This window comes from Sphaerodactylus townsendi, linkage group LG04, assembly GCF_021028975.2.
Source record: "Sphaerodactylus townsendi isolate TG3544 linkage group LG04, MPM_Stown_v2.3, whole genome shotgun sequence".
Taxonomy (NCBI): domain Eukaryota; kingdom Metazoa; phylum Chordata; class Lepidosauria; order Squamata; family Sphaerodactylidae; genus Sphaerodactylus; species Sphaerodactylus townsendi.
The window spans coordinates 6,679,723-6,702,634 of NC_059428.1; the positions used below are offsets into that span (position 1 = coordinate 6,679,723).

Sequence of the window (22,912 nt, forward strand, 5' to 3'; positions counted from 1 at the left end):
GAAGAACTAAAGCGTGATTCTTTACCTGGGAGTAAGCTCAGTTGCTGGTAATGGGGCTTGCTTCTGAGTAAACTCTCCTAGGGTCGTGATTCACCCGTTTGAAGTGTTGCACAGTTGCTTCGCCAAGCTTACTCCCGAGTAACGCGTGCCTCAGAGCCAACCTTTTTTTCTAAACTAAAACCTTAGCATTCAGGTTAAATTGCCGTGTTGGCACTTTGCGATAAATAAGTGGGTTTTGGGCTGCAATTTGGGCACTCGGTCTCGAAAAGGTTCGCCATCACTGCTCTAGCTCTTGGAAGTCGAGACAGCCGTGTGTACCGTTTCGCAAGACATAAGGCAATGTTTTGTGTTTTTTTTACTCGGGTGCCAATTAAGAAAAGGTCAAGACGCTCAGCTGACGGAATTATTCCTTTTATTGTTTTTTTTCTCCAATAAACTTCTCCAATAACAAGATATGAAACCTCATCTCTCTTTTTTTGTTTGTTTTCGTTTCTCTTGAAATGCAAAAAAAGGGGCGTTCAGAGAAACCCCTGAATGAAACAGTCACCAGACTCCAGACTGAAGGCCGGCCCCAGCGGGGGGCAGACCCCCGGAGATTCTTGGATCCTAGCCTATATTGCGGAAAAAACTCCCCAATGCCTTGGGGCACCAAAAAAAACCCCTCCCCACTAATCAAAACTGTTCCCACCCCCGAAAAGGCATCTCCGATCATGAGTGTTTTACAGGCTAATGCAGAAAAGAGGGACAGCGGCAGCCACGGAACCACACAAACGCGTACAAATGTCCAGAAGGGTCCCCCGGATGCTTCGGCCACCTTGGGGGAATTCAAGTGTCTCAAAAGGGGTGTAGGAAGGTCACTTTACATGGCTCCAATGTCCCTTCCCCAGCGAGAAGGTCATTTTTGGCTCCATTGCAAAGCGCCTGGCAGTGGAGGGAGCCAACTGGCCCCTTTCTTGGACCGGGGGGGGTGGGGGGGAGGTGGCCAGGGAGTGTATTTTGTTACCTGGGCAGGTGGAGAGAGTGAAGAGAGGAACTCGTCTTTCAGGGCGGAGATTCTGCCGGCTCGGAACCAGACAGCTCCCGTCACTTGGCCACTTTGAAGGCAAGGAGTCCATTTGCAAGTATTCATCGCTTGAGGGCAGGGCAGGTGAGGGGGCGGAGAAGAGGGAGGAGAAGGCACCTGAAACCACCTTGGAAGCGGCTTCCACAAAATCCCCTATGTGATACTTCGGGGGAGGGGGGAGGGTCTCGACTCTGCGCACGTGCAGAGTTTGTTCTGCTGTTCGGCCCAACCTCCTCGGTGCCCCTTGTGAAATTTAGCCTCAAGGGCAAGAAGATGCCAGCGTTCCTGGCAGAAACAAATATGAGCAGCGGGGCTTTTTGTAAGGCAACAGGATTCAGGAACAGCGCCTGATTTTTCCGCCACTTTTCTCGGGCGAGACTGCGCGGAAGGCAGGCCACAATTGGCGTCTCCCTGCGATCCGCTGGGCTTTAGGATCGGCTGCTCTTCGGGATGGATCACTGCACTGCACAATCAAGAAGGAATTGGAAGGGGGGGGGGTTGCCTCTTCTCTCACTGCATGCAAAAGTTGGGGAAAAGGTCTTGCTGCCCCCCCCCACCCCTTTCTTGGAATGGTTTGGTCAGCCTGCCCGTCAAGGGCCAGTCACAGGCTGGTCTGGTCGGCCACCTGAGAATAATCCCCCGAGGATTTTTTCTCAGCTTATTCAGGAATGCGTATTCTGTTTGTTTATTTCAGGACCCCTCTACGTCCCCATAAGCAAAGAGCAGGGCAATCCCGCACGTGTGGGTCGCCCCTTTGCCAAGAAAGTTTTGAGAAGTCAACCCCCTTCTCCGAGACAAGGAGCCGGCAGAGTTTTTGCCGTTTGGGGGGCACCGAAAATCATGACAGAAAATAAAATCCCCTCCTTGGCCGGCCCCCCCCCCCCCCCCAGAACATTTCATGGGTCAAAGATGAACCAAAACAAGAAGCGGGGCCCTCCCCAGTTCTAGAGTCCCGGTAAACCAGATAATAAGTTATATTCCTTCTTTTGAAAGGAAGAAGTCACCGGCTGAAAGAAAAGCGGGAAAGAGAGCTTGGCTCGGGGAGGAAAGGGGCACACGTCCCCCCTGGAATTGTGTTCGGGCATGAGGGCAGCGTGGTGTGCCCAAAGGAGATCTCCCATTCCCCAAGAAAAACAGACATCTCCTTGACTAATTTTCCCCCACCGGAGGGGCAGCCTCAACCTTGTCTGCTCTGGTCCTCCAGGATTACCACTGACCTCAGACTAGAGAGGTCAGTTCCCTGGAGAAAGGGCTGCAGGGGGGGGATGGACTTAGGGCTGCTGGGGGCCCCTCCCCTTCCCAAACCCCACCCCCCGAGACCCCACCCCCCAAACCTGCAGGAATTTCCCAGCCCTCGGTTGGCAGCCCCTATTTGCTCGCTCTGTGACGGTGTGTCGGAGGGACGTTTTGGGGTGCGTACGCGGTATTTCTTATCCCGAACACAAACGGCATGGGTTACACAGACAAAAAGAAGGCCAAGGGGGGAGGGGCCGGGGAGGGGTCGGAGCCCCCCCGCCCCTCAGTTGACGCTGTCCTCGTCGCTGCCTTCCGCCCGGTCGTCTTTGGTCTCGGATAAGCTGCTCTCGTCGATGTTCTCGAGGGAGTCCGCGTGCTGGATAGACAGCTCCGCCAGGGCCACGGTGGGCAGGGTGCTCTGCTCCGGGTAGATCCAGGGCTTGAAGTGGGGGTTGTGCTTCTTTTTCCAGTCCGGATACTTGAGGCAAGCCTTGTACATCTTCTTCATGGCCTGTGAGGGGTACGGGGGGGGGGGGGGGTAAAGGGAGAGGAGAGAATCAGTCCCAGGTGAGAAACGGGGCAAGGGGGAGGCCAGACTGAGGGCCAAAGAGCAGTCAAGTCGCAGGGCCTGTGAGCCAGAATTAGAACCTGCATCTCAAGGTCAGATGACTGATGGACCAAAACTAGCTGGCCTTTCTCTGTCGCTGGAGTGAGTCTGAAACAAGTAGCCCATTGCAACACTTTAGGACCTCAGAAGAGCCCTGCTGGATCAGACCACCAAATCCAGCATCTCATTTCACAGAGTGGTCAATTAGCTTCTCTGGAGGTCCACCACCAGGGCACAGAGGCCCTAAGAAGAACTTCAGAAGAGCTCTGCTGGATCAGACCAGGGAGCATCCATCTAGTCCAGCATCCTGCCTCACACAGTGGCCAATCAGTTCCTCCAGAGGTCCAACAACAGGATTTAGAGGCCTTCTCCTTATGTTGCCTCCTGGCCCTGCAATTCACAGATGGGCTGCCTCTGAAGTTCTTTGAGAGTGTAAACAGACATGTAGATAAGGGGGAACCAGTGGACATTGTCTACTTGGATTTCCAAAAGGCTTTTGACAAAGTTCCTCACCAGAGACTGTTGAGAAAACTCAGCAATCAAGGAATAAGAGGGGAAGTCCTCCTATGGATTAAAAACTGTTTGAGAAACAGGAAGCAAAGAGTGGGTGTGAATGGGAAGTTCTCACAATGGAGAGATGTAGGGAGTGGTGTCCCCCAAGGATCTGTTTTGGGACCAGTGCTCTTTAACCTATTCATAAATGACCTAGAAGTAGGGGTGGGTAGCGTGGTGGCCAAGTTTGCAGATTATACCAAATTAGGTAGGGTGGTGAGAACCACAAAGGATTGCGAAGAGCTCCAAGCGGACCTTGATAAATTAGGTGAGTGGGCTCAGAAATGGCAAATGCAGTTCAATGTAGCAAAATGTAAAGTGATGCACATAGGGGCAAAAAATCCAAACTTCACATACATGCTACAGAGGTCAGTGCTATCAGTCACAGACCAGGAATGGGATTTAGGCGTCTTAGTTGATAGTTCCATGGGAATGTCTACTCAATGCATGGCAGCTGTGAAAAAGGCAAACTCTATGCTGGGGATAATTTGGAAAGGAGTTGATAATAAAACTGCAAGGATTGTCATGCCCTTATATAAAGCAGTGGTGCGACCGCACTTGGAGTCCTGTGTTCAGTTCTGGTCACCGCGTCTCAAAAAGGATATTGAAGAGATAGAAAAAGTGCAGAGAAGGGCAACGAGGATGATTGAGGGACTGGAGCACCTTCCTTATGAGGAGAGGCTGCAGCGTTTGGGACTCTTTAGTTTGGAGAGGAGACGTCTGAGGGGGGATAGGATTGAAGTCTATAAAATTATGCATGGGGTAGAAAATGTGGACAGAGAGAAATTTTTCTCTCTTTCTCACAATACTAGAACCAGGGGGCATTCATTGAAAATGCTGGGGGGAAGAATTAGGACTAATAAAAGGAAACACTTCTTCACGCAACGTGTGATTGGTGTTTGGAATATGCTGCCACAGGAGGGGGTGATGGCCACTCACCTGGATAGCTTTAAAAGGGGCTTGGACAGATTTATGGAGGAGAAGTCAATCTATGGCTCCCAATCTTGATCCTCCTTGATCTGAGATTGCAAAGGCCTTAGCAGACCAGGTGCTCTGGAGCAGCAGCAGCAGCAGAAGGCCCTTGCTTTCACCTCCTGCAGGTGAGCTCCCAAAGGCACCTGGGGGGCCACTGCGAGTAGCAGAGAGCTGGACTAGATGGACTCTGGTCTGATCCAGCAGGCTCGTTCTTATGGTCTTAAAGTTGGGGTATAAATGAAGCAAACAAATAAAATAAAGGAAGAACTGTCTGCCTTTGCAGTGAAGGTATTTAAATGGATTATATTGTATTTTATCAATATTGTTAGCCACTCTGGTGGAAGGAACAGGATAGTAAATCTAATAATAATAAGGGGGAATATAGATTCCCCCCGCCCCCCCCCCAAAAAAACCCTGTTCTTGCAAGTATGTTTGGAGGACGCCGGCTCCTTTGCTCCACTTTCCCTGCAAGTCGTTTGCATGTTGTTTACATGCAATATTTTTAGGACTAGCGGAATCTATCATTACCTCCCAAAACATAAACCTTTCCCAAAGAGGCCTCCTTTGTTAGAAAGCAAGCCCAGACACCCAGGAAAGCGATCCGGTCACCCGCAAGGAGAGTCGGCCGCTCTCTCCGTCTCGTGGTTGCGGAGTTTTTAATTAAAAGGAGCTACGATTACATTTGCTGATGCGGGTTCCTCTCCAATGCCACCGTGGCCCGCACGCTCAACCTGATACCGGGGCTCATTAACCCATAAGAACATAAGAACTAGCCTGCTGGATCAGACCAGAGTCCATCTAGTCCAGCTCTCTGCTACTCGCAGTGGCCCACCAGGTGCCTTTGGGAGCTCACGTGCAGGAGGTGAAAGCAATGGCCTTCTGCTGCTGCTGCTCCCGAGCACCTGGTCTGTTAAGGCATTTGCAATCTGAGATCAAGGAGGATCAAGATTGGGAGCCATAGATCGACTTCTCCTCCATAAATCTGTCCAAGCCCCTTTTAAAGCTATCCAGGTGAGTGGCCATCACCACCTCCTGTGGCAGCATATTCCAAACACCAATCACACGTTGCGTGAAGAAGTGTTTCCTTTTATTAGTCCTAATTCTTCCCTCCAGCATTTTCAATGAATGCCCCCTGGTTCTAGTATTGTGAGAAAGAGAGAAAAATTTCTCTCTGTCCACATTTTCTACCCCATGCATAATTTTATAGACTTCAATCATATCCCGCCTCAGACGTCTCCTCTCCAAACTAAAGAGCCCCAAACGCTGCAGCCTCTCCTCATAGGGAAGGTGATCCAGGCCCTCAATCGTCCTCGTTGCCCTTCTCGGCACTTTTTCTATCTCTTCGACATCCTTTTTGAGATGTGGCGACCAGAACTGAACACCAGCAGTGGCTGGGGGGAAAGGGAAGTTACCCAGCAACAGAACGGACCCAGAGAGGCCTCGCCAGGCAATCTGAGCGCTGGAAACAAGCTAGGAGAAGGACGGGCAAAGGATTCTCCATGTTTCCAGAGGCTGGGAAGCCCGGACCGGCAGGCACCCATCCCTGGGGGAGTACGGGAAAACCGGCAGCTTCACTTCTGACTCATTTCCCTCTAGCTGCGAATTTGAGGCTGTGGCCCAATGAGAGAGCACGATCTGCTTGTAAGTTCGATCCCCGGAACCTCCAGCTAAAAGGTCAGGGGAAAAGGCAAGGTAGAAGCCCTGGAGAGCGGCTGCCGGTCAGAGCGGGCAATGCTGACTTTGATGGGCCCAATCAGGACCAGCTGCTTCGTGTATTCGATTAGACCAGTGATGGCGAACCTTTTTGAAGAAGAAGAAGAAGAAGAAGAAGAAGAAGAAGAAGAAGAAGAGGAGGAGGAGGAGGAGGAGGAGGAGGAGGAGGAGGAGGAGGAGGAGGAGGAGGAGGTTGGATTTCTCTCCCGCCTTTCTCTCCTGCAGGAGACTCAAAGGGGCTCACAATCTCCTTGCCCTTCCCCCCTCACAACAAACACCCTGTGAGGTGGGTGGGGCTGAGAGAGCTCCGAGAAGCTGTGACTAGCCCAAGGTCACCCAGCTGGCATGTGTGGGAGTGCCCAGGCTAATCTGAATTCCCCAGAGAAGCCTCCACAGCTCAGGCGGCGGAGCTGGGAATCAAACCCGGTTCCTCCAGATTAGATACACGAGCTCTTCACCTCCTACGCCACTGCTGCTCCTTGAGAACGAGTGCCCAAACTGCAACCCAAAACCCCACTTATTTATCGCAAAGTGCCGACCCGGCAATTGAACCCGAATGCTGAGGTTTTCGTTTAGAAAAAACCGGTTGGCTCCTTCTTCCTCCGCCCCACCTGCTCGAGCAGGGGCCAGCCTGCTCTAGCCTCCAGCAAGTCCCACACGCACCGCTCCGTGCCTCTCTAGCATCTCTGCCTCCTCTGCACACACAAACACCCCCCAGACAGCAGCCACCCGGAGCACAGGCACCAGGCCTGCCAGCCAAGTCCACCCTGCTCACTGCGGTGTGCGCACATTGTGCTCAGTGGCCCAGGTCAGTCTAGATGTGTGTGGGGGTGTGCGTGTGATTTTCCGCCCCCCACATGATGTGCCCACAGAGAGGACTGTGAAGAAGAACCGTGCCATAGGTTCGCCATCACTGAATTAGACAAAAAGCTCTACTACACAGTGTCGGCGACCCTTGTTCGGTGACAGGAACTGCTTTTTAATGTCAAAGGGCAGTTGGTGGTAGAAAAGCTCGAATTGAACCGAGCCGCCGTTGGAAGATCAAGAGGATTTGGCAGTAGGAACTTTCAAGGGTCAGTCCAATGAATTACATTGTTGAACTCACAAGGTGCGAGAAAAGGGAGGAGGAGGAGAAGAGGAATTTGGATTTATTCCCACCAGGGTGGCGTAGTCGTTAAGAGCAGGTGCACTCTAATCTGGAGAACCGGGTTTGATTTCCCCGTTCTGCCACTTGAGCTGTGGAGGCTTATCTGGTGACCCAGATTAGGCTGTGCACTCCAACACATGCCAGCTGGATGATCTTGAGCGAGGCACAGCTTTTCAGAGCTCAGCCCCACCCACCTCACAGGGTGTTTGTTTGGAGTGGGGGGGGAGAAAAAGGAGATTGTAAGCCCCTTTGAGTCTTCTTACAGGAGAGAAAGGGGGGATATAAATCCAAACTCCTCCTCCTCCTCCTCCTCCTCCTCCTCCTTTCTTCTTCTTCTTCAAGGAGGCTCAAGGTAGTTTATAAGCTTACAAGGAGCAGCAGTGGCGTAGGAGGTTAAGAGCTCGTGTATCTAATCTGGAGGAACCGGGTTCGATTCCCCGCTCTGCCGCCTGAGCTGTGGAGGCTTCTCTGCGGAATTCGGATTAGCCTGTGCACTCCCACACACGTCAGCTGGGTGACCTTGGGCGAGTCACAGCTTCTCGGAGCTCTCTCAGCCCCACCCACCCCACAGGGTGTTTGTTGCGAGGGGGGAAGGGCAAGGAGATTGTCAGCCCCTTTGAGTCTCCTGCAGGAGAGAAAGGGGGGATATAAATCCAAACTCTTCTTCTTCTTCTTCTTCTTCTTCTTCTCTCTTTCTCTTCTCTTCTCTTCTCTTCTCTTCTTCTTCTTTCTCTTCTTCTCTTCTTCTTCTTCTTCTTCTTCTCTCTTCCTTCTCTTCTCTCTTCTTCTTCTTCTTCTTCTTCTTCTTCTTCTTCTTCTTCTTCTCTTCTTCTTCTTCTTCTTCTTCTGCTTCTTCTTCTTCTTCTTCTTCTTCTTCTTCTTCTTCTTCTTCTTCTTCTTCTTCTTCTTCTTCTTCTTCTTCTTCTTCTTCTTCTTCTTCTTCTTCTTCTTCTTCTTCTTCTTCTTCTTCTTCTTCTTCTTTTCCTTCTCCTCCCCACAACAGACACCTTGTGAGGCAGGTGGGGCTGAGAGAGTTCAGGCTTCATGCGGAGGAACAGGGAAACCAGTCCAGTCCATCAGTTAAGAGTTCGGCACTCGTATGAAGTAGTGGCGAATCAAACCCGGTTCTCCAGGTTTGGGTCTGCCACTCCAACCATTACACCACCACACAAAGATAGGGTTGGGGCTAAGAAATACTTAGAAATGCTTAGAAATACTTTACAAAATGCTGCCTCGGGTGGGCAGCTGGGTCTGATGGGCGGGGGGGGGGAGGCAAAGGAAACGGCCTGGTAAGACCCTTAGAGTTACAGATTCATTGTGGGGAGATCTGGCTGTGTGGGGGCAGGGATGGGGGGGGATTAGGTTTCCAGATTGTCCCATGCACCTGCAACTCCTTGCAGGCTCTCCCGTCATGTGCAAACTCCCATCTCACCACAAGGGGGCACAGCCTGTATGAACAGCTCACACACACAAAAACACACACACCGCACAAAAATGACATTTCACAGCAACACCTCGGAGTTTGACCGGGAGGCAGCAGAAGCACCACCACCAGGTCCCTTTGACACCCGTGAAAAACCCAAAACAGGACCAGCAAATGTGCTTTTCCTTCGTCCCAAGGGAAGCCGCTCCTGTCCTTACCTGTGGTAAGCCACAGGTGAGGAATAGCTGCCCCCAAAAGTGAAAAACATAACAAGTTGCCAACTCCAGCCTGGAAAATTCCTGGAGATGGGGTTTGGAGTCTGGGGAAGGCAGCCTCTGGGGCACTGAGGGAACTCAGCAGGGTATAATCAGAGGTGGGATCCAGCAGGTTCTCACCAGTTCCCGAGAGTGGGTTACTAATTCTTGGTGTGTGCCGAGAGGGGGTTACTAATCGGGTCTGCTTTCCCGTTAGAAATCCCATTAGGTCCAAAAATCATCAAGTCCTGTTGTTTCCTATGTGGCTGGTGAGCGAAGGTAGAAAACGGGATCATTCTCCCTGTTGGGCTGTTTCAAAAACATGTTTTAGAAATATGGTGAAGTTCCTTGTTTAAGGAAAGTCTCCTTCTTTTGATTTCTAGAAACAAAATTAAGTATTTGGAAGTATTAAGTATTTGACAGGCAGCCAATTGGAGGAGAAGTCGTTGTTTCTGTTGGCAGCAGACGATGGGACTTGCTAGAATGAGTTTAAATGATGGACAGAAAGAGACCAGCTGGAAATTAGGAATTTTTTTTACAGTAAGAGTTTTTTACAGTAACAGAGAAATTATTAATGCCCCGCCCCTGGAATGCCCGGCCACGCCCCCATCATGCCCCGCCCAGCCCCATTGGTACTACGCCACTGTTTGAATCCCACCACCATGGGAACCTGTTACTAAAATTTTTGGATCCCACCACTGTGTATAATGCTATAGATTTCACCCTCTAGAGCAGCCATCTTCTCCAACACAACTGCTCTCTATGGTTTGGAAATCAGCTCAAATTCTGGGAGATCTTCCGGCTCCACCTGCAAGTCTGTAACCCCATTTGCCGGAGTTCAGCAGCAGGGGACACACCTGTGTAAGGTCCCGGGTGCTAATCCTGCCTCCCCCTTTCTGTAGGGTTGCCAACTCTGGGTTGAGAAATTCCTGGAGATTCCGGGGCAGGGTTTGGAGAAGGGAGAAGCTCGGGGGGCTCTCGGAAGGATTTCCCACAGAGACCACCCCCCAACACAGCCGTTTTCTTCAGTCCCTGATCCCTATAGTCTGGGCATCAGTGGTAATTCAAAGAGATCTCCAGGCCCTACCTGAAGGTTGGCAAGCCTATCAACAAGCCACTGACAGGGATGAAAGAGAGAGAGAGAGAGAACATAAGAACAAGCCAGCTGGATCAGACCAGAGTCCATCTAGTCCAGCTCTCTGCTACTCACAGTGGCCCACCAGGTGCCTTTGGGAGCTCACCTGCAGCATGTGAAAGGAATGGCCTTCTGCGGCTGCTGCTGCTCCCGAGCACCTGGTCTGCTAAGGCATTTGCAGTCTCAGATCAAAGAGGATCAAGATGGGTAGCCAGAGATCGACTTCTCCTCCATCAATCTGTCCAAGCCCCTTTGAAAGCTATCCAGGTTAGTGGCCATCACCACCTCCTGTGGCAGCATATTCCAAACACCAATCACACGTTGCATGAAGAAGTGTTTCCTTTTATTAGTCCTTATTCTTCCCCCCAGCATTTTCAACGAATGCCCCCTGGTTCTAGTATTGTGAGAAAGAGAGAAAAATGTCTCTCTGTCCACATTTTCTACCCCATGCACAATTTTATAGACTTCAATCCTATCCCCCTTCAGACGTCTCCTCTCCAAACTGAAGAGTCCCAAACGCTGCAGCCTCTCCTCATAAGGAAGGTGCTCCAGTCCCTCAATCATCCTCGTTGCCCTTCTCTGCACTTTTTCTATCTCTTCGATATCCTTTTTGAGATGCGGCGACCAGAACTGAACACAGGACCAAGTGTGGTCGCACCACGGCTTTATATAAGGACATGACAATCCTTTGCAGTTTTATGATCAACTCCTTTCTTAATTATCCCCAGCATAGAGTTTGGGGGGAGAGAGAGAGAGAGAGAGAGAGAGAGAGAGAGAGAGAGAGGGAGGCACGACATACCTTCGGAGCCAGGAACTGTGAGGATTTATTCACAACCCACTTGGGTAAAGAACCTGAGGGGGAGAAAGAACAGGAGACGTGAGACAGGCTTTGCCGAGTCGAGGCCCAACAGGGATGCTCGGTTCTGGAGGCTTTTGCCTCTATATTTATGCAGCGTGACCCCAATTTTGTAAACCAGAACCCCTCCCCAAAAAGGACCCCGAATCCCAGCAGACGAATTGCAACGATCAGCCTTCACCCCGCAACGGTGCGCAGTTCGGTTCTCGCGGCAGACAGATGGCTCCCACAGATGGTGACTAGACAGCCACTGACTAATTTATTTCAGCGCGGCGTTTTCTTTCCTCGCACACATGTTTGTATCCTTGACAGCTTATGTTTTGGTACTGGGGCTGATTTGCACGGGCTGAGTCAGCTGCAGGGGATGGGTTTCGATCGCACCCTTTCAAATGTTTGGAACCGGCACTGTGTTGTTTTGCGCCGGGCCGAACGGAGGAGATTAAACCAACTGGGGCTCTGGTAGGTGACGCCCGTTCACGTCAGACTTCAGAGTCTGAATGGGCCTTTCCCAGCCTTTTCTCCTTGACTGTGACGCTCTTGTTGAATTTCAAAGAAAACAAAACCAGGATATCAGCCAAATGCTGGATTTTGTGCAAGGCACAACAATGCCAGCTGGGACCTGTACAGCCCAAGGTAGTTCAATCCCATCAGATGCCAGCCACAGATGCAGGTGAAACGTCAGGAGAAAATGCTACTGGAACACAGCCAGACAGCCCGGAAACCCCACCACGCCTTGATGTGGAAGAAGTTTATAAAAATTATGCTGGGTAGTAAGAAAGCAGACAGTAAAAACCCTGCTAGAATATTGAAGCCCAGGGTCACCCAATGAAATGAACGGGCAATAAACTCAGGAAGAACGAAAGGACCTCTTCAGGCTATATGCAATTATAGACACAGATTCCATAAGTTAATTAAACCCAAGAGTATAATTATCCAACTCATGAAATTTTCTGCTTCGAGACAGAGCAACAGCCTCTGGCTTCACTGATTTTGAAAGAGGATTAGGAAAAACTAGACACATTTGACATGTGCCAAATTCAGTGGAGCCTCCATGGAGAGAGGCAGTATATCTCCAGATACTGGGATGAACACTGCCTCACCTACTCTATCACAGAGCATCTGAGGCCTTCCCCAGTTGGACTGCACCATTCCTCAGTCTGACCCTGCAGGACAGCTCTTAGGAATCAGAAAGAACCGAATTTTTAAAAATTAACCTGCCCAAAGTCTATTTTTAGATCTCCTGGTTAATTCAAGAATGCCTCTTGGAAAAGGAAGTAGCCAAAGAGGCAAGCAGTGATTGCTGCTTATATATCTGATGATTCGAGCGCCTATTTCGATCCCAGGGTGCCAAACCACTCTCTCCGTTACTCAAGAGGAAGTCCTAGATTGAGGCCACTTTTTGCAAACAGCTGCTGCTTCTGACACCAGGAGAAATAAATTCTTTGGAATGTGTGCTTTAAAAAAAACAAAGGCCAAGTTCTAAATTTAGCTAGCTTTGCTGCCTGCCATCTCCCCACCCCCTACCCCCCGTACCCTCCCACCGGCGCTGGAGGACTGTGCACTCAGGGCTTAGATACACACTCAGCACAACTGAGCCCCGCAATCCATTAAGAGGTCCAAGCCAAGGAGATGCCTCTCGAGGCCACGGAGAGCCAATATCAAGAGGCGGGGAAAAGCATTTCGGGATGAGCGACGCTGCAGAAAGGAAGAGAGGGCACTCATAGCCCTGCTCTGCTAAAAATAATAATCTGAATTCTGCAAGTGCCAACCCCAAATTCTTCCTTCGGAATCAAACGTGCAAAGAGGGGATCGCCATTAATGGTGCAGGTTTTTTCCTCTCTAAAAGCGCTGCCACACCCAGAATGTTGCTTGTGAACATAATTTCCAGGGAACGAGGGAAAAGAGGTGGGATAGCTAACTATCAGTCAAAACATTGGGTTTGGTGCAGTGGTGGGATCCAAAAATGTTAGTGACAGGTTCCCATGGTGGTGGGATTCAAACAGTGCATGAAATACCAATGGGGGGCTGGGTGGGCACTTACAGGGTGCGGGCCAGGCATTCCGGGCTGCATTCTGGCGGCTGTGGTATGACGCAGCCGCTACCGATCCTTGGCGGAAACTAATGCACGCAGGGCGCAGGCTGCCACGCGACGCCGGGTGCACCTCCTGCTAGACTGTTTTAAGTTTTATACGCTTACTGCTGAGAGGAGGGGCGAATTACGCAAAAATCACGGGCAAAATCACCAATTAGTGACCCTCTCTCGCACACACAAACAATGAGTAACCTACTCAAACCGACCTGCTGGATCCCACCTCTTGCTTGGTGTGCTTTGGTGTGTGCGTGCTAAAAAAACATGTGGTACCGCTTCTGTGAACATAATTTCCAGGGAACGAGGGAAAAGAGGTGGGATAGCTAACTATCAGTCAAAACATTGGGTTTGGTGCAGTGGTGGGATCCAAAAATGTTAGTGACAGGTTCCCATGGTGGTGGGATTCAAACAGTGGCGTAGCGCCAATGGGGCTGGGTGGGGCACGACAGGGGTGTGGCCAGGCATTCCGGGGCGGGGCATTCCTGGGCGGGGCTGTGGCAAGGACGCAGCCGCCGCTACCGCATCCTTGGCTGGAAATCACCGCACGCAGGCGCAGGCTGCCACGCACGCCGCACCTCCTGCTAGACTGCTTTAAGTTTTGCGCGCTACTGCTGAGAGGAGGGGCGTAACTAAGGCAAAAATCACGTGGCAAAATCACCAATTAGTGACCCCCTCTCGGCACACACAAACAATGAGTAACCTACTCTCGGGAACCTGTGAGAACCTGCTGGATCCCACCTCTGTTTTGGTGTGTTTTGGTCTGCTTCTCAAAAACATGTGGTTGGCGTGGGAAATTTTTTGCCCAGGTCCAAACCACCCGGTTCTACTCCCCATTACGTAGCAGTCAGAAATTCTCAATTGTACTGGTATGGTCGCTGGTTTATGTAACAGGCAGTCGGATGGCAGGAGGCGTGGGAAATTTTTTGCCCAGGTCCAAACCACCCGGTTCTACTCCCCATTACGTAGCAGTCAGAAATTCTCAATTGTACTGGTATGGTCGCTGGTTTATGTAACAGGCAGTCGGATGGCAGGAGATGATTAGAAACATCGAAACATAGAGCTGGAAGGTACCTCAAGGGTCATCTAGTCCACCCCCTGCACAATGCAGGAAATTTACAACCACCTTTGTTTTAGGTTGCTGTGGGTTTTCCTGGTTGTATGGCCGTCTTCCAGTAGCATTTCCTCCTCTGAAGGATCCTCTGCAGATGTCAGTCACAGGTGCTGGCAAAAAGTCAGGAGAAAATGCTACTGGAACACGGCCCACCACAACCTAGTGATTCTGGCCGTGGAAGCCTTCGACAAGACCTTTGTTTTATTCTTGTTTTATTCTTTTTTAAATATTATTTGGTTTCTCTCTTTCCCACAATACTAGAACCAGGGGGCATACATTGAAAATGCTGGGTAGAACTTGCGCTAGATAAAATTAGGAATTGAGCAATCTCATCAGTTTTCTGTCAGCATGGCCAATTGGCCATGCTGGTAGGGGCTGATGGGAATTGTAGTTCCTGAACATCTGGAGAGCCGCAGGTTCCCTACCCCTGTGCTAGAGGGAAGAATTAGGACTTATAAAAGGAAACACTTCTTCACACAACGTGCGATTGGTGTTTGGAATATGCTGCCACAGGAGGTGGTGATGGCCACTAACCTGGATAGCTTTAAAAAGGGGTTGGACAGATTTATGGAGGAGAGGTCGATCTATGGCTACCAATCTTGATCCTCCTTGATCTGAGGTTGCAGATGCCTTAGCAGACCAGGTGCTCGGGAGCAGCAGCAGCAGCAGAAGGCCCTTGCTTTCACCTCCTGCAGGTGAGCTCCCAAAGGCACCTGGTGGGCCACTGCGAGTAGCAGAGAGCTGGACTAGATGGACTCTGCTCTGATCCAGCAGGCTAGTTCTTATGTTCTTATGTTCCCCTTATGGGCTCAGGACAACATAATAAAACCATAAATGTCCTAAATGCTGGCATTGTGGAGATCAGAAGGCATATTATAGCCATATGTGGATAGAATGTATAGAAGCGAAAAAATTTTGGACAAACGTAATGTTATATACCGAGAAACTGGTGAAGATTAATATTGGGATAAATAATGATTTAATGTTCATGGGTGTAACGGAGGATAGAAGGGTAGATAAAAAAATATAGCTATATGTATAAAATAATGATCAAAGCAGCAGATGCAACAATAGCTTTAGGCTGGAAAGAAAAGAAAAAATGGACAATCCAGAAATGGTTGGAATACATCTGGGAACAAGTGAAAATGGACATTTTCGATATAATAACAAAAAATAAACTGTGGCAAGATAAACAGAGCGAAATCTTGAAGATGTGGACAATATATGCGGACTGGATGAAAGAAGCTGGAGTCAATGAGGAGAAATGGGAGAAAAGATTACAAAGAACGAACTTACTGCTGTTTGTTTGATAAAACTATGAACAACATGGGGGGAGGGGGGGAAAGGGGGAAATGTATTGTTTGAAAACGAACGAAGAAAAGCATTAGTATAAAATGTAATATTCAAATGATACAATAAAAAAATTAAAAAATAAAATAAAACCATAAATGCTAAAACCATAAATTAACAGACCCATTAAAATCCCAGATGGCAATTAAATCACTGGAGTTCTGTACTTCATAACATCCAACAAGTGGACACCGAACGGAGTGAGGGAGGTCGCTTTTATGGCAATGACTATAGCTGCCTCAACCCTACACCTGGCAGAACGGCGCTGAGCTGGGCATCAAGTCCCACGGGGCCCTGGTCATTCTCACTGGACAGCTGGGGGCCACAGCCGAGAACGCCCTGGCCCTAGTTGAGGCCAGCCCCACCTCTTTGGGATCAGGAAACTACATTCCCCTACCCCAGGGCCCCAGTTCTATGCCCAGAGGAAGACCAAAAACCCTCTAGGACCATGGTGGCGAACCTTTGGCACTCCAGATGTTATGGACTGCAGTTCCCATCAGCGCCTGCAAGCAATTGGCCATGCTGGCAGGGGCTGATGGGAATTGTAGTCCATACCATCTGGAGTGCCAAAGGTTCGCCACCACTGCTCTAGGACACAGGTGTCAAACTTGCGGCCCTCCAGAGGTTCATGAACTACAATTCCCATCAGCCCTTGCCAGTATAGTCAATGCTCATGTTGGGAGGGACTGATGGGAATTGTAATTCATGAACATCTGGAGGGCCGCGAGTGTGACACCCCTGCTCTAGGATCACTGGCCAATTTGGTCTGCAGGAAAATTCCTTCCTAGCCCCAAAGTGGCCGCTGGCATTACCCTGGGTGTGGAAGAAAGGGCCGCAAGAGCCGAGCTTCTGACTCATCCCTTCCTGCCCTCCTCTCAAGACTGCAGAAGAGTCACCCGGAAATTGCACAAAAAATGTTGCAAGGAAATGGTTTAACACTTCTGGTTGCTGCCTGCAGTTTGAAAAGTTGTATGAAGAAGAAGAAGAAGAAGAAGAAGAAGAAGAAGAAGAAGAAGAAGAAGAAGAAGAAGAAGAAGAAGAAGAAGAAGAAGAAGAAGAAGAAGAAGAGTAGGGAGGAGGAGAAGGAGGAGGAGGAGGAGGAGGAGGAGGAGGAGGAGGAGGGAGGAAGAAGAAGAAGAAGAAGAAGAAATAGGGCTAAGAAGAAGAGACGCTTTGATTTGATATTCCCCCTTCTCTCCTGCAGGAGACTCAAAGGGGCTGGGACAATCTCCTTGCCCTTCCCCCCTCACAACAAACACCCTGTGAGGTAGGTGGGGCTGAGAGAGCTCCGAGAAGCTGTGACTAGCCCAAGGTCACCCAGCTGGCATGTGTGGGAGTGCCCAGGCTAATCTGAATTCCCCAGATAAGCCTCGGCAGCTCAGGCGGCAGAGAGGGGAATCAGACCCGGTTCCTCCAGATTAGATACACGAGCTCTTAACCTCCTACGCCGCTGCTGCTCCTAAGTGCTCCACGTAAGTGGAGGTAGGTATACAGCCAGAAGGAAGGGGGCGGTTGGTGATGATATGAGGTCTGGGAGTTTTGCTAGAGAAAAAAAGCCCCCATAACCTCTCTGCACAGGAAGCCCCTCCAGAGAACCTCTGCTGCTTCTCAACTTTAAATGAAATCACTGATTCAAAACGTTTAGTCACTTCCTTTTCCTTTTGAACTAGAGACGCCAGAGATTGAAGAAGACAGGAAGACTTGCCTTTGGGGTCTACCTGGGCCAGGTAGGTGATGCTGCAGTTCCTGGGCCCTTTCCCTTGGACGAGGTAGCCCGTCTGAATGGAGACGGCTCTCACCATATCTTTCCGGGGAGGGTATTTCTGAAAAGAGAGGAGGGTCACAGGAGGTCCATCAGAAGCCGCCCCTGTCTGCTTCATCCTGCCCTGGTCGATCGGCAGAAAACACCAGACTTGCTCCCCAAGCAGGAGAAGCATAAGCATAAGCATTTTATTGTCATTGTGCCCGCACAACTAAATTTACAGCAGCATTCCTCGATGCACACAATGTCAGACTCATACCCCGCACTCACTTCCCCTTCCTCCACCCATCCCTACACAGCCCCAAACACATCAACACGAAGCCGCGGAGTTCAGCATCGCCACGGCTCTAGAGTAGACGCTGTCTCTAAGCCTCTTTGTCCTAGTTTTGATAGACCTGTATCATCTGCCGGATGGACACAGTTCAAAAAGAGAGTGTGCCGGATGAGACGGGTCTCTCAGAATATTTTGGGCTCTCTTTAGGCTTCGGGAATCATAGAGTTCTTCCAAGGAGGGGAGAGGGCAGCCGAGAATCCTCTGGGCAGTAGTGATCACCCTTTGGAGCGCCTTCCTATCCGCCACTGTGCAACTGGAGAACCATACACAGATGCCAAGCCAAGATCAGGCTCTGCCCTCTGCCTTCCTCCTCTCCAAACATTCATCTTCAAGGGAGGAGGGGGCTCGCCTTCAAAATTTATTTTCCCCTCAGGCTATACTCATCTTGCCAGTCTCCAGTAAGGCCTGGAGACCTCCTAGAACCGTAGTGGCAAACCTTTGGCACTCCATATGTTATGGACTACAATTCCCATCAGCCCCTGCCAGCATGGCTAATTGGCTATGCTGGCAGGGGCTGGTGGGAATTGTAGTCCATAACATCTGGAGTGCCAAAGGTTCGCCACCACTGTCCTAGAACCATGGTGGTGAACCTATGGCGCTCCAGATATTCGCCGACTACCATTCCCATCAGCCCCTGCCAGCATGGCCAATTGGCTATGCTGGCAGGGGCTGATGGGAATCGTAGTCCATAACATCTGGAGTGCCAAAGGTTCGCCACCACGGTCCTAGAACCATGGTGGCTAACCTATGGTGCTCCAGATGTTCACGGACTACCATTCCCATCAGCCCCTGCCAGCATGGCCAATTAGCCAATTTGTAGCCCATGAACATCTGGAGCGCCGTAGGTTCGCCGCCACTGTCCTAGAATTATACTTGATTTCCAAACGACAGAGGTCAGGAAATAGCTACTTTCATGGACGAGCTGTATGGTATTATATACCCCTTCCTAAAGCCCACCTACACTAGGCCCCACCCCCGGATCTCCCAGGATTTCACAACCTGGAGTTGGCAACTGTAATCTGAGTTTAGGAAACACAGGAGACCATTTCAGGCCGATGAAAGTCCCAGAACAAACAACCCAACCCAACCCAACCCAACCCAACCCAACCCAACCCAACCCAACCCAACCCAACCACCAACCAACCAACCAACCAACCAACCAACCAACCAACCAACCAACCTACCTACCTACCTACCTACCTACCTACCTACCTACCTACCTACCTACCTACATCCCTCTCTCTCTCTTGTCTTAAAGAGGGAGAAAAAGAGAGAAAAGTTTTGGATTTATACCCCTCTTTTCTCGACCATAAGGAGCCTCAAAGCAGCTTACAAGCTCCTTTCCTTTCCTCTCCCCACAACAGACACCTGGAGAGGCAGCTGGGGCTGAGAGAGTTCCGAGAGAACTGTGACTAGCCCAAGGTCACCCAGCAGGCTTCATGTGGAGGAACAGGGAAATAAGCCCGGTTCACCAGATAAGAATCCATCTGATCTTAACCATGAGGCCACGCTGGCTCTTAAAAACCACCGGAGATTGAAGCTTTAGGATCCTGTTCTTTCTATTTAAAATTTTAAAAATCATGGCCGTGATTCAGAGGTCTTGTCTGCACAACCAAAATAGGATGTCCGGAGGACGTCTTAAACAAACCCGCCTCCTAATTTTTTGTCTGTACAGCACAGACAAAAATAAAGCATTTGAGGAGACAGCCCCCCCTGCTCCGTGCCTGTTCTTTTCCCCACCCGACCTAAATCTTTTTACTTTCATGTCCTCCTGCCGGCAATTTGTTCTGTGGTGCCATTTTGTGAACATCTCCTGGGGCGTTTGCTCCGCAGGCATCGCAGCCGCCTGCCTTTTTGCTGCAAAAAGTACGACTGAACTCAGCTCTTCTTGAGGATTTCGGCAATATGTAGTTTTCCTGGTGGTTTCTTTTTTAATTTAGATGATGTGTCTTTGAAGCCTCAGACGTTCAATAGGAGAACAGATTCTCGTATCAAGTCTGCAAAGCTTCAAAGACACATCATCTAAAACAAAACAAAAAATCTGGGGAAACTATATTGCCGAAATATTTGTGCTGCGCAGAAAGAAAGAAAAACAGAGACTCATCCAAACAGTTGGCTGTTCTCACTGATCCTCCTACATCAGTGATGGCGAACCTTTTTGAGACCGAGTGCCCAAATTGCAACCCAAAACCCACTTATATATCGCAAAGTGCCAACACGGCAATTTAACCCGAATGCTGAGGTTTTAGTTTAGAAAAAACGGTTGACTCCAAGGTGTGCGTTACTCAGGAGTAAGCTTGGTGGTTTTGTTTTGAAGCAACCCTGCAACTCTTCCAATGGGTGAATCCCGACCCTAGGAGGGTTTACTCAGAAGCAAGCCCCATTGCCAGCAACTGAGCATACTCCCAGGTAAAGGATCGTGCTGTAGTTCTTCACAGGAAAATCTGTGGGGTTTAACAGCGCTTAACAGGGTTACCTACACTGCTTCCCCAAAACTAGGTCTTAGATTTAATGCTAATAATTGAGCTCAGTGGCTCGGGCCAGCCTGGGTGTGTGAGGGACGACTCTGCGTGTGCCCACAGAGAGGGCTCTGAGTGCCACCTCTGGCACCCGTGTCATAGGTTCGCCACCACTGTCCTACATTTTCCCACCCAACCTAAATCTGTGCTGACATTTCATTTCATTTATTTTATGACTTTACATTTTATGTTTTTAGTACTACTGATTGTTTTTTGATTGCTTACTAGACCTATACAATCATTAAGTGTTGTACCTTATGATTCTTGACAAATGTATTTTTCTTTTTATGTACACTGAGAGCATATGCACCGGAGACAAATTCCTTGTGTGTCCAATCACACTTGGCCAATAAAGATTCTATTCTATTCTATTCTACATTTAGCCCCCACAACTGAACTGCAATCCTTATTTTAAATATCTTTGGCCTGGCAACTGGAGTGCAGAAGCGCAAAGGGACGCAGGGAAGGAACGGCCACGCTGCCTGCTCAGAATTGCAATGCGGCAAAGCCAACACCTGAGCCGAGTAACTCCGGATCTTTTTTTACTGGTCTGTACAAAGAAGGGTAAACACTATCCGCAATAAACCACATTCAAACCACTGGGAACACACTCACATCTGCACACATATTTGTAGCCCCTCCCCCACAAGGATTTCTGAACTTCTGTGGCCCACACACTTAGGGGGAGCTGCGCCTCCCCCCCCCCCGCCCCAAAAAGAAACTCACCGGGTGCTTGACGGAGTAGTTCATAATGATATAGTCACTGCCCATGGGCAGCCAGGAGCGCAGCGTGATGACGTCCCGGTTCTTCAGCGGCTTTGGACATTTCCCTGCCAAGAGAGAAAAAAAATTATTCAAGAGGAGGAGGAGGAGGAGGAGGAGGAGGAGGAGGAGGAGGAGGAGGAGGAGGAGGAGGAGAAGAAGAAGAAGAAGAAGAAGAAGAAGAAGAAGAAGAAGAAGAAGAAGAAGAGGAGGAGGAGGAGGAGGAGGAGGAGGAGGAGGAGGAGGAGGGAGCAGGAGGAGGAGCAGGAGCAGGAGCCCAGCTTGGATTTATATCCCCCCTATCTCGCCCCAACAGACACCTTGTGAGGCAGGTGTGGTTGAGAGAGTTCTGAGAGAACTGGGACTAGCCTGAGGTCAGCCAGCAGGAATGTAGGAATGCAGAAACCCATCTGGTTCACCAGATAAGCCTCTGCCACTCGGGTGGAGGAGTGGGGAATCAAACCCGGTTATTAGAATCCACCTGATCTTAACCACAACACCACGCTGTCTTTCTCACCGGAAGCTCTTGACATACCAGGAGGAGGAGGAGGAGAAGGAGAAGAGTCTGAATTTATATCCTCCTTTCTCTCCTGCAGGAGACTCAAAGGGGCTGACAATCCCCTTGCCCTTCCCCTCCCCACAACAAACACCCTGTGAGGTAGGTGGGGCTGAGAGAACTCCAAAGAACCGTGACTAGCCCAAGGTCACCCAGCTGGCATGTGTTGGAGTGCACAGGTTGAGCTTCCACGGGGCAGGGTGGGGATAGGCGCCCCGGGCGGGTGCCACTGGTGTCATGTGGGGGTCAGCAAATCGCCCCCCAAGCCTCCTAAAGACGCTGTAATTATGCCGTGCGGAATCCACCACCGAGAACTTTTTCCTCCCTCTCTTCAAGTGCTAGAACCCACGGACCTCCAATGAAGTTGGTGGGCAGCAGATTTTGGATGGCACAAAAGGAAATACTTCTTTACACAACAAGTGATGAAAATGTAGGATTCACTGCCAGAGGGATGCAGGGATGGCCACAGGCTTAGACAGCTTTAAAAGGGGATTGAAGAGAGTCTGGGAGGAGAGACCAGTCAGTGGCTACTGACTATGGGAACTGAAAAAAAACTTACATATTCAGAAGCTGTGAACTTCTGAATGCCAGTGCCAGCGCATCTAACATCCTTAACATGTGATGCGGCAGCCAAGAAAGCCAATGTGATTCTGGGCTGTACACACACACACACACACACACACACACACACACACACACACACACACACACACACACACACACACACACACACACACACACACACACACACACACACACACACACACACACACCCACCCCTTTATTGGCATACAAAACAGGACAATATTTTAAAGCAAAATAAGTTTAAGAAATACAGTTAAAATTACTAATTTCCAGTATAAAACAGTTTCACAAAAGAGCACATCAGAGCTGTTCAGGAGATTGGGTACCTTATAACACTCATGCCACTGAGAACATTGCAAGAAAATGGAATTCATGTATTTCATGCGTATCTGATTGTATTTAGGGCATAGAAACAAAGAACGGTCAAGTGTTTCAACCGTAGTCATATCACAAGAACAAACTCTTTTAGAACGTTCCATATTCTTGAATCTTCCCTCCAGCAGAGCTGATGGCAGCACATTACATCTTGCCGTAGCTGAGGCTCTCCTCTGGGTGGGATTAATCAGCAGACGAAGATATGCTGCCATAATTCCACGCTCGCATGGGATTAATAATGTAGTTGGAGAACAGGTTGTCTTGGCTGCAAGAGTCACATTATGAAAATCAAGATCCAAGAGCCTATTCCTAACTAGCCTGAAGGCTGTATCAATTAGAGTCTAGTGTCTAGATTGAGGGATGCAATTGTACCCCTCTATTCTGCATTGGTTAGACCTCACCTGGAATATTGTGTACAGTTCTGGGCACCACAATTCAAGAAGGATATTGACAAACTGGAATGGGTCCGGAGGAGGGCAACCAAAATGGTCAAAGGTCTGGAATCCAT

At 49.7% G+C, this 22,912-nt stretch overlaps 1 protein-coding gene across 1 annotated transcript in view; it reads right to left on the bottom strand.

The window, feature by feature from the left end:
* Positions 1-395: 395 nt before the first annotated feature.
* STARD10 (StAR related lipid transfer domain containing 10) overlaps positions 396-22,912 on the bottom strand; it is a 63,758-nt gene continuing 41,241 nt past the window's right edge. The window contains exons 3-6 of the mRNA XM_048495071.1: positions 20,853-20,956; positions 17,217-17,334; positions 10,905-10,957; positions 396-2,810 (exon numbers count right to left, since the gene is read on the bottom strand). Of these exons, the coding sequence (XP_048351028.1) occupies positions 2,583-2,810; positions 10,905-10,957; positions 17,217-17,334; positions 20,853-20,956 (503 nt within the window). The 3' untranslated portion in view covers positions 396-2,582. The remainder of the gene's footprint in view (positions 2,811-10,904; positions 10,958-17,216; positions 17,335-20,852; positions 20,957-22,912) is intronic.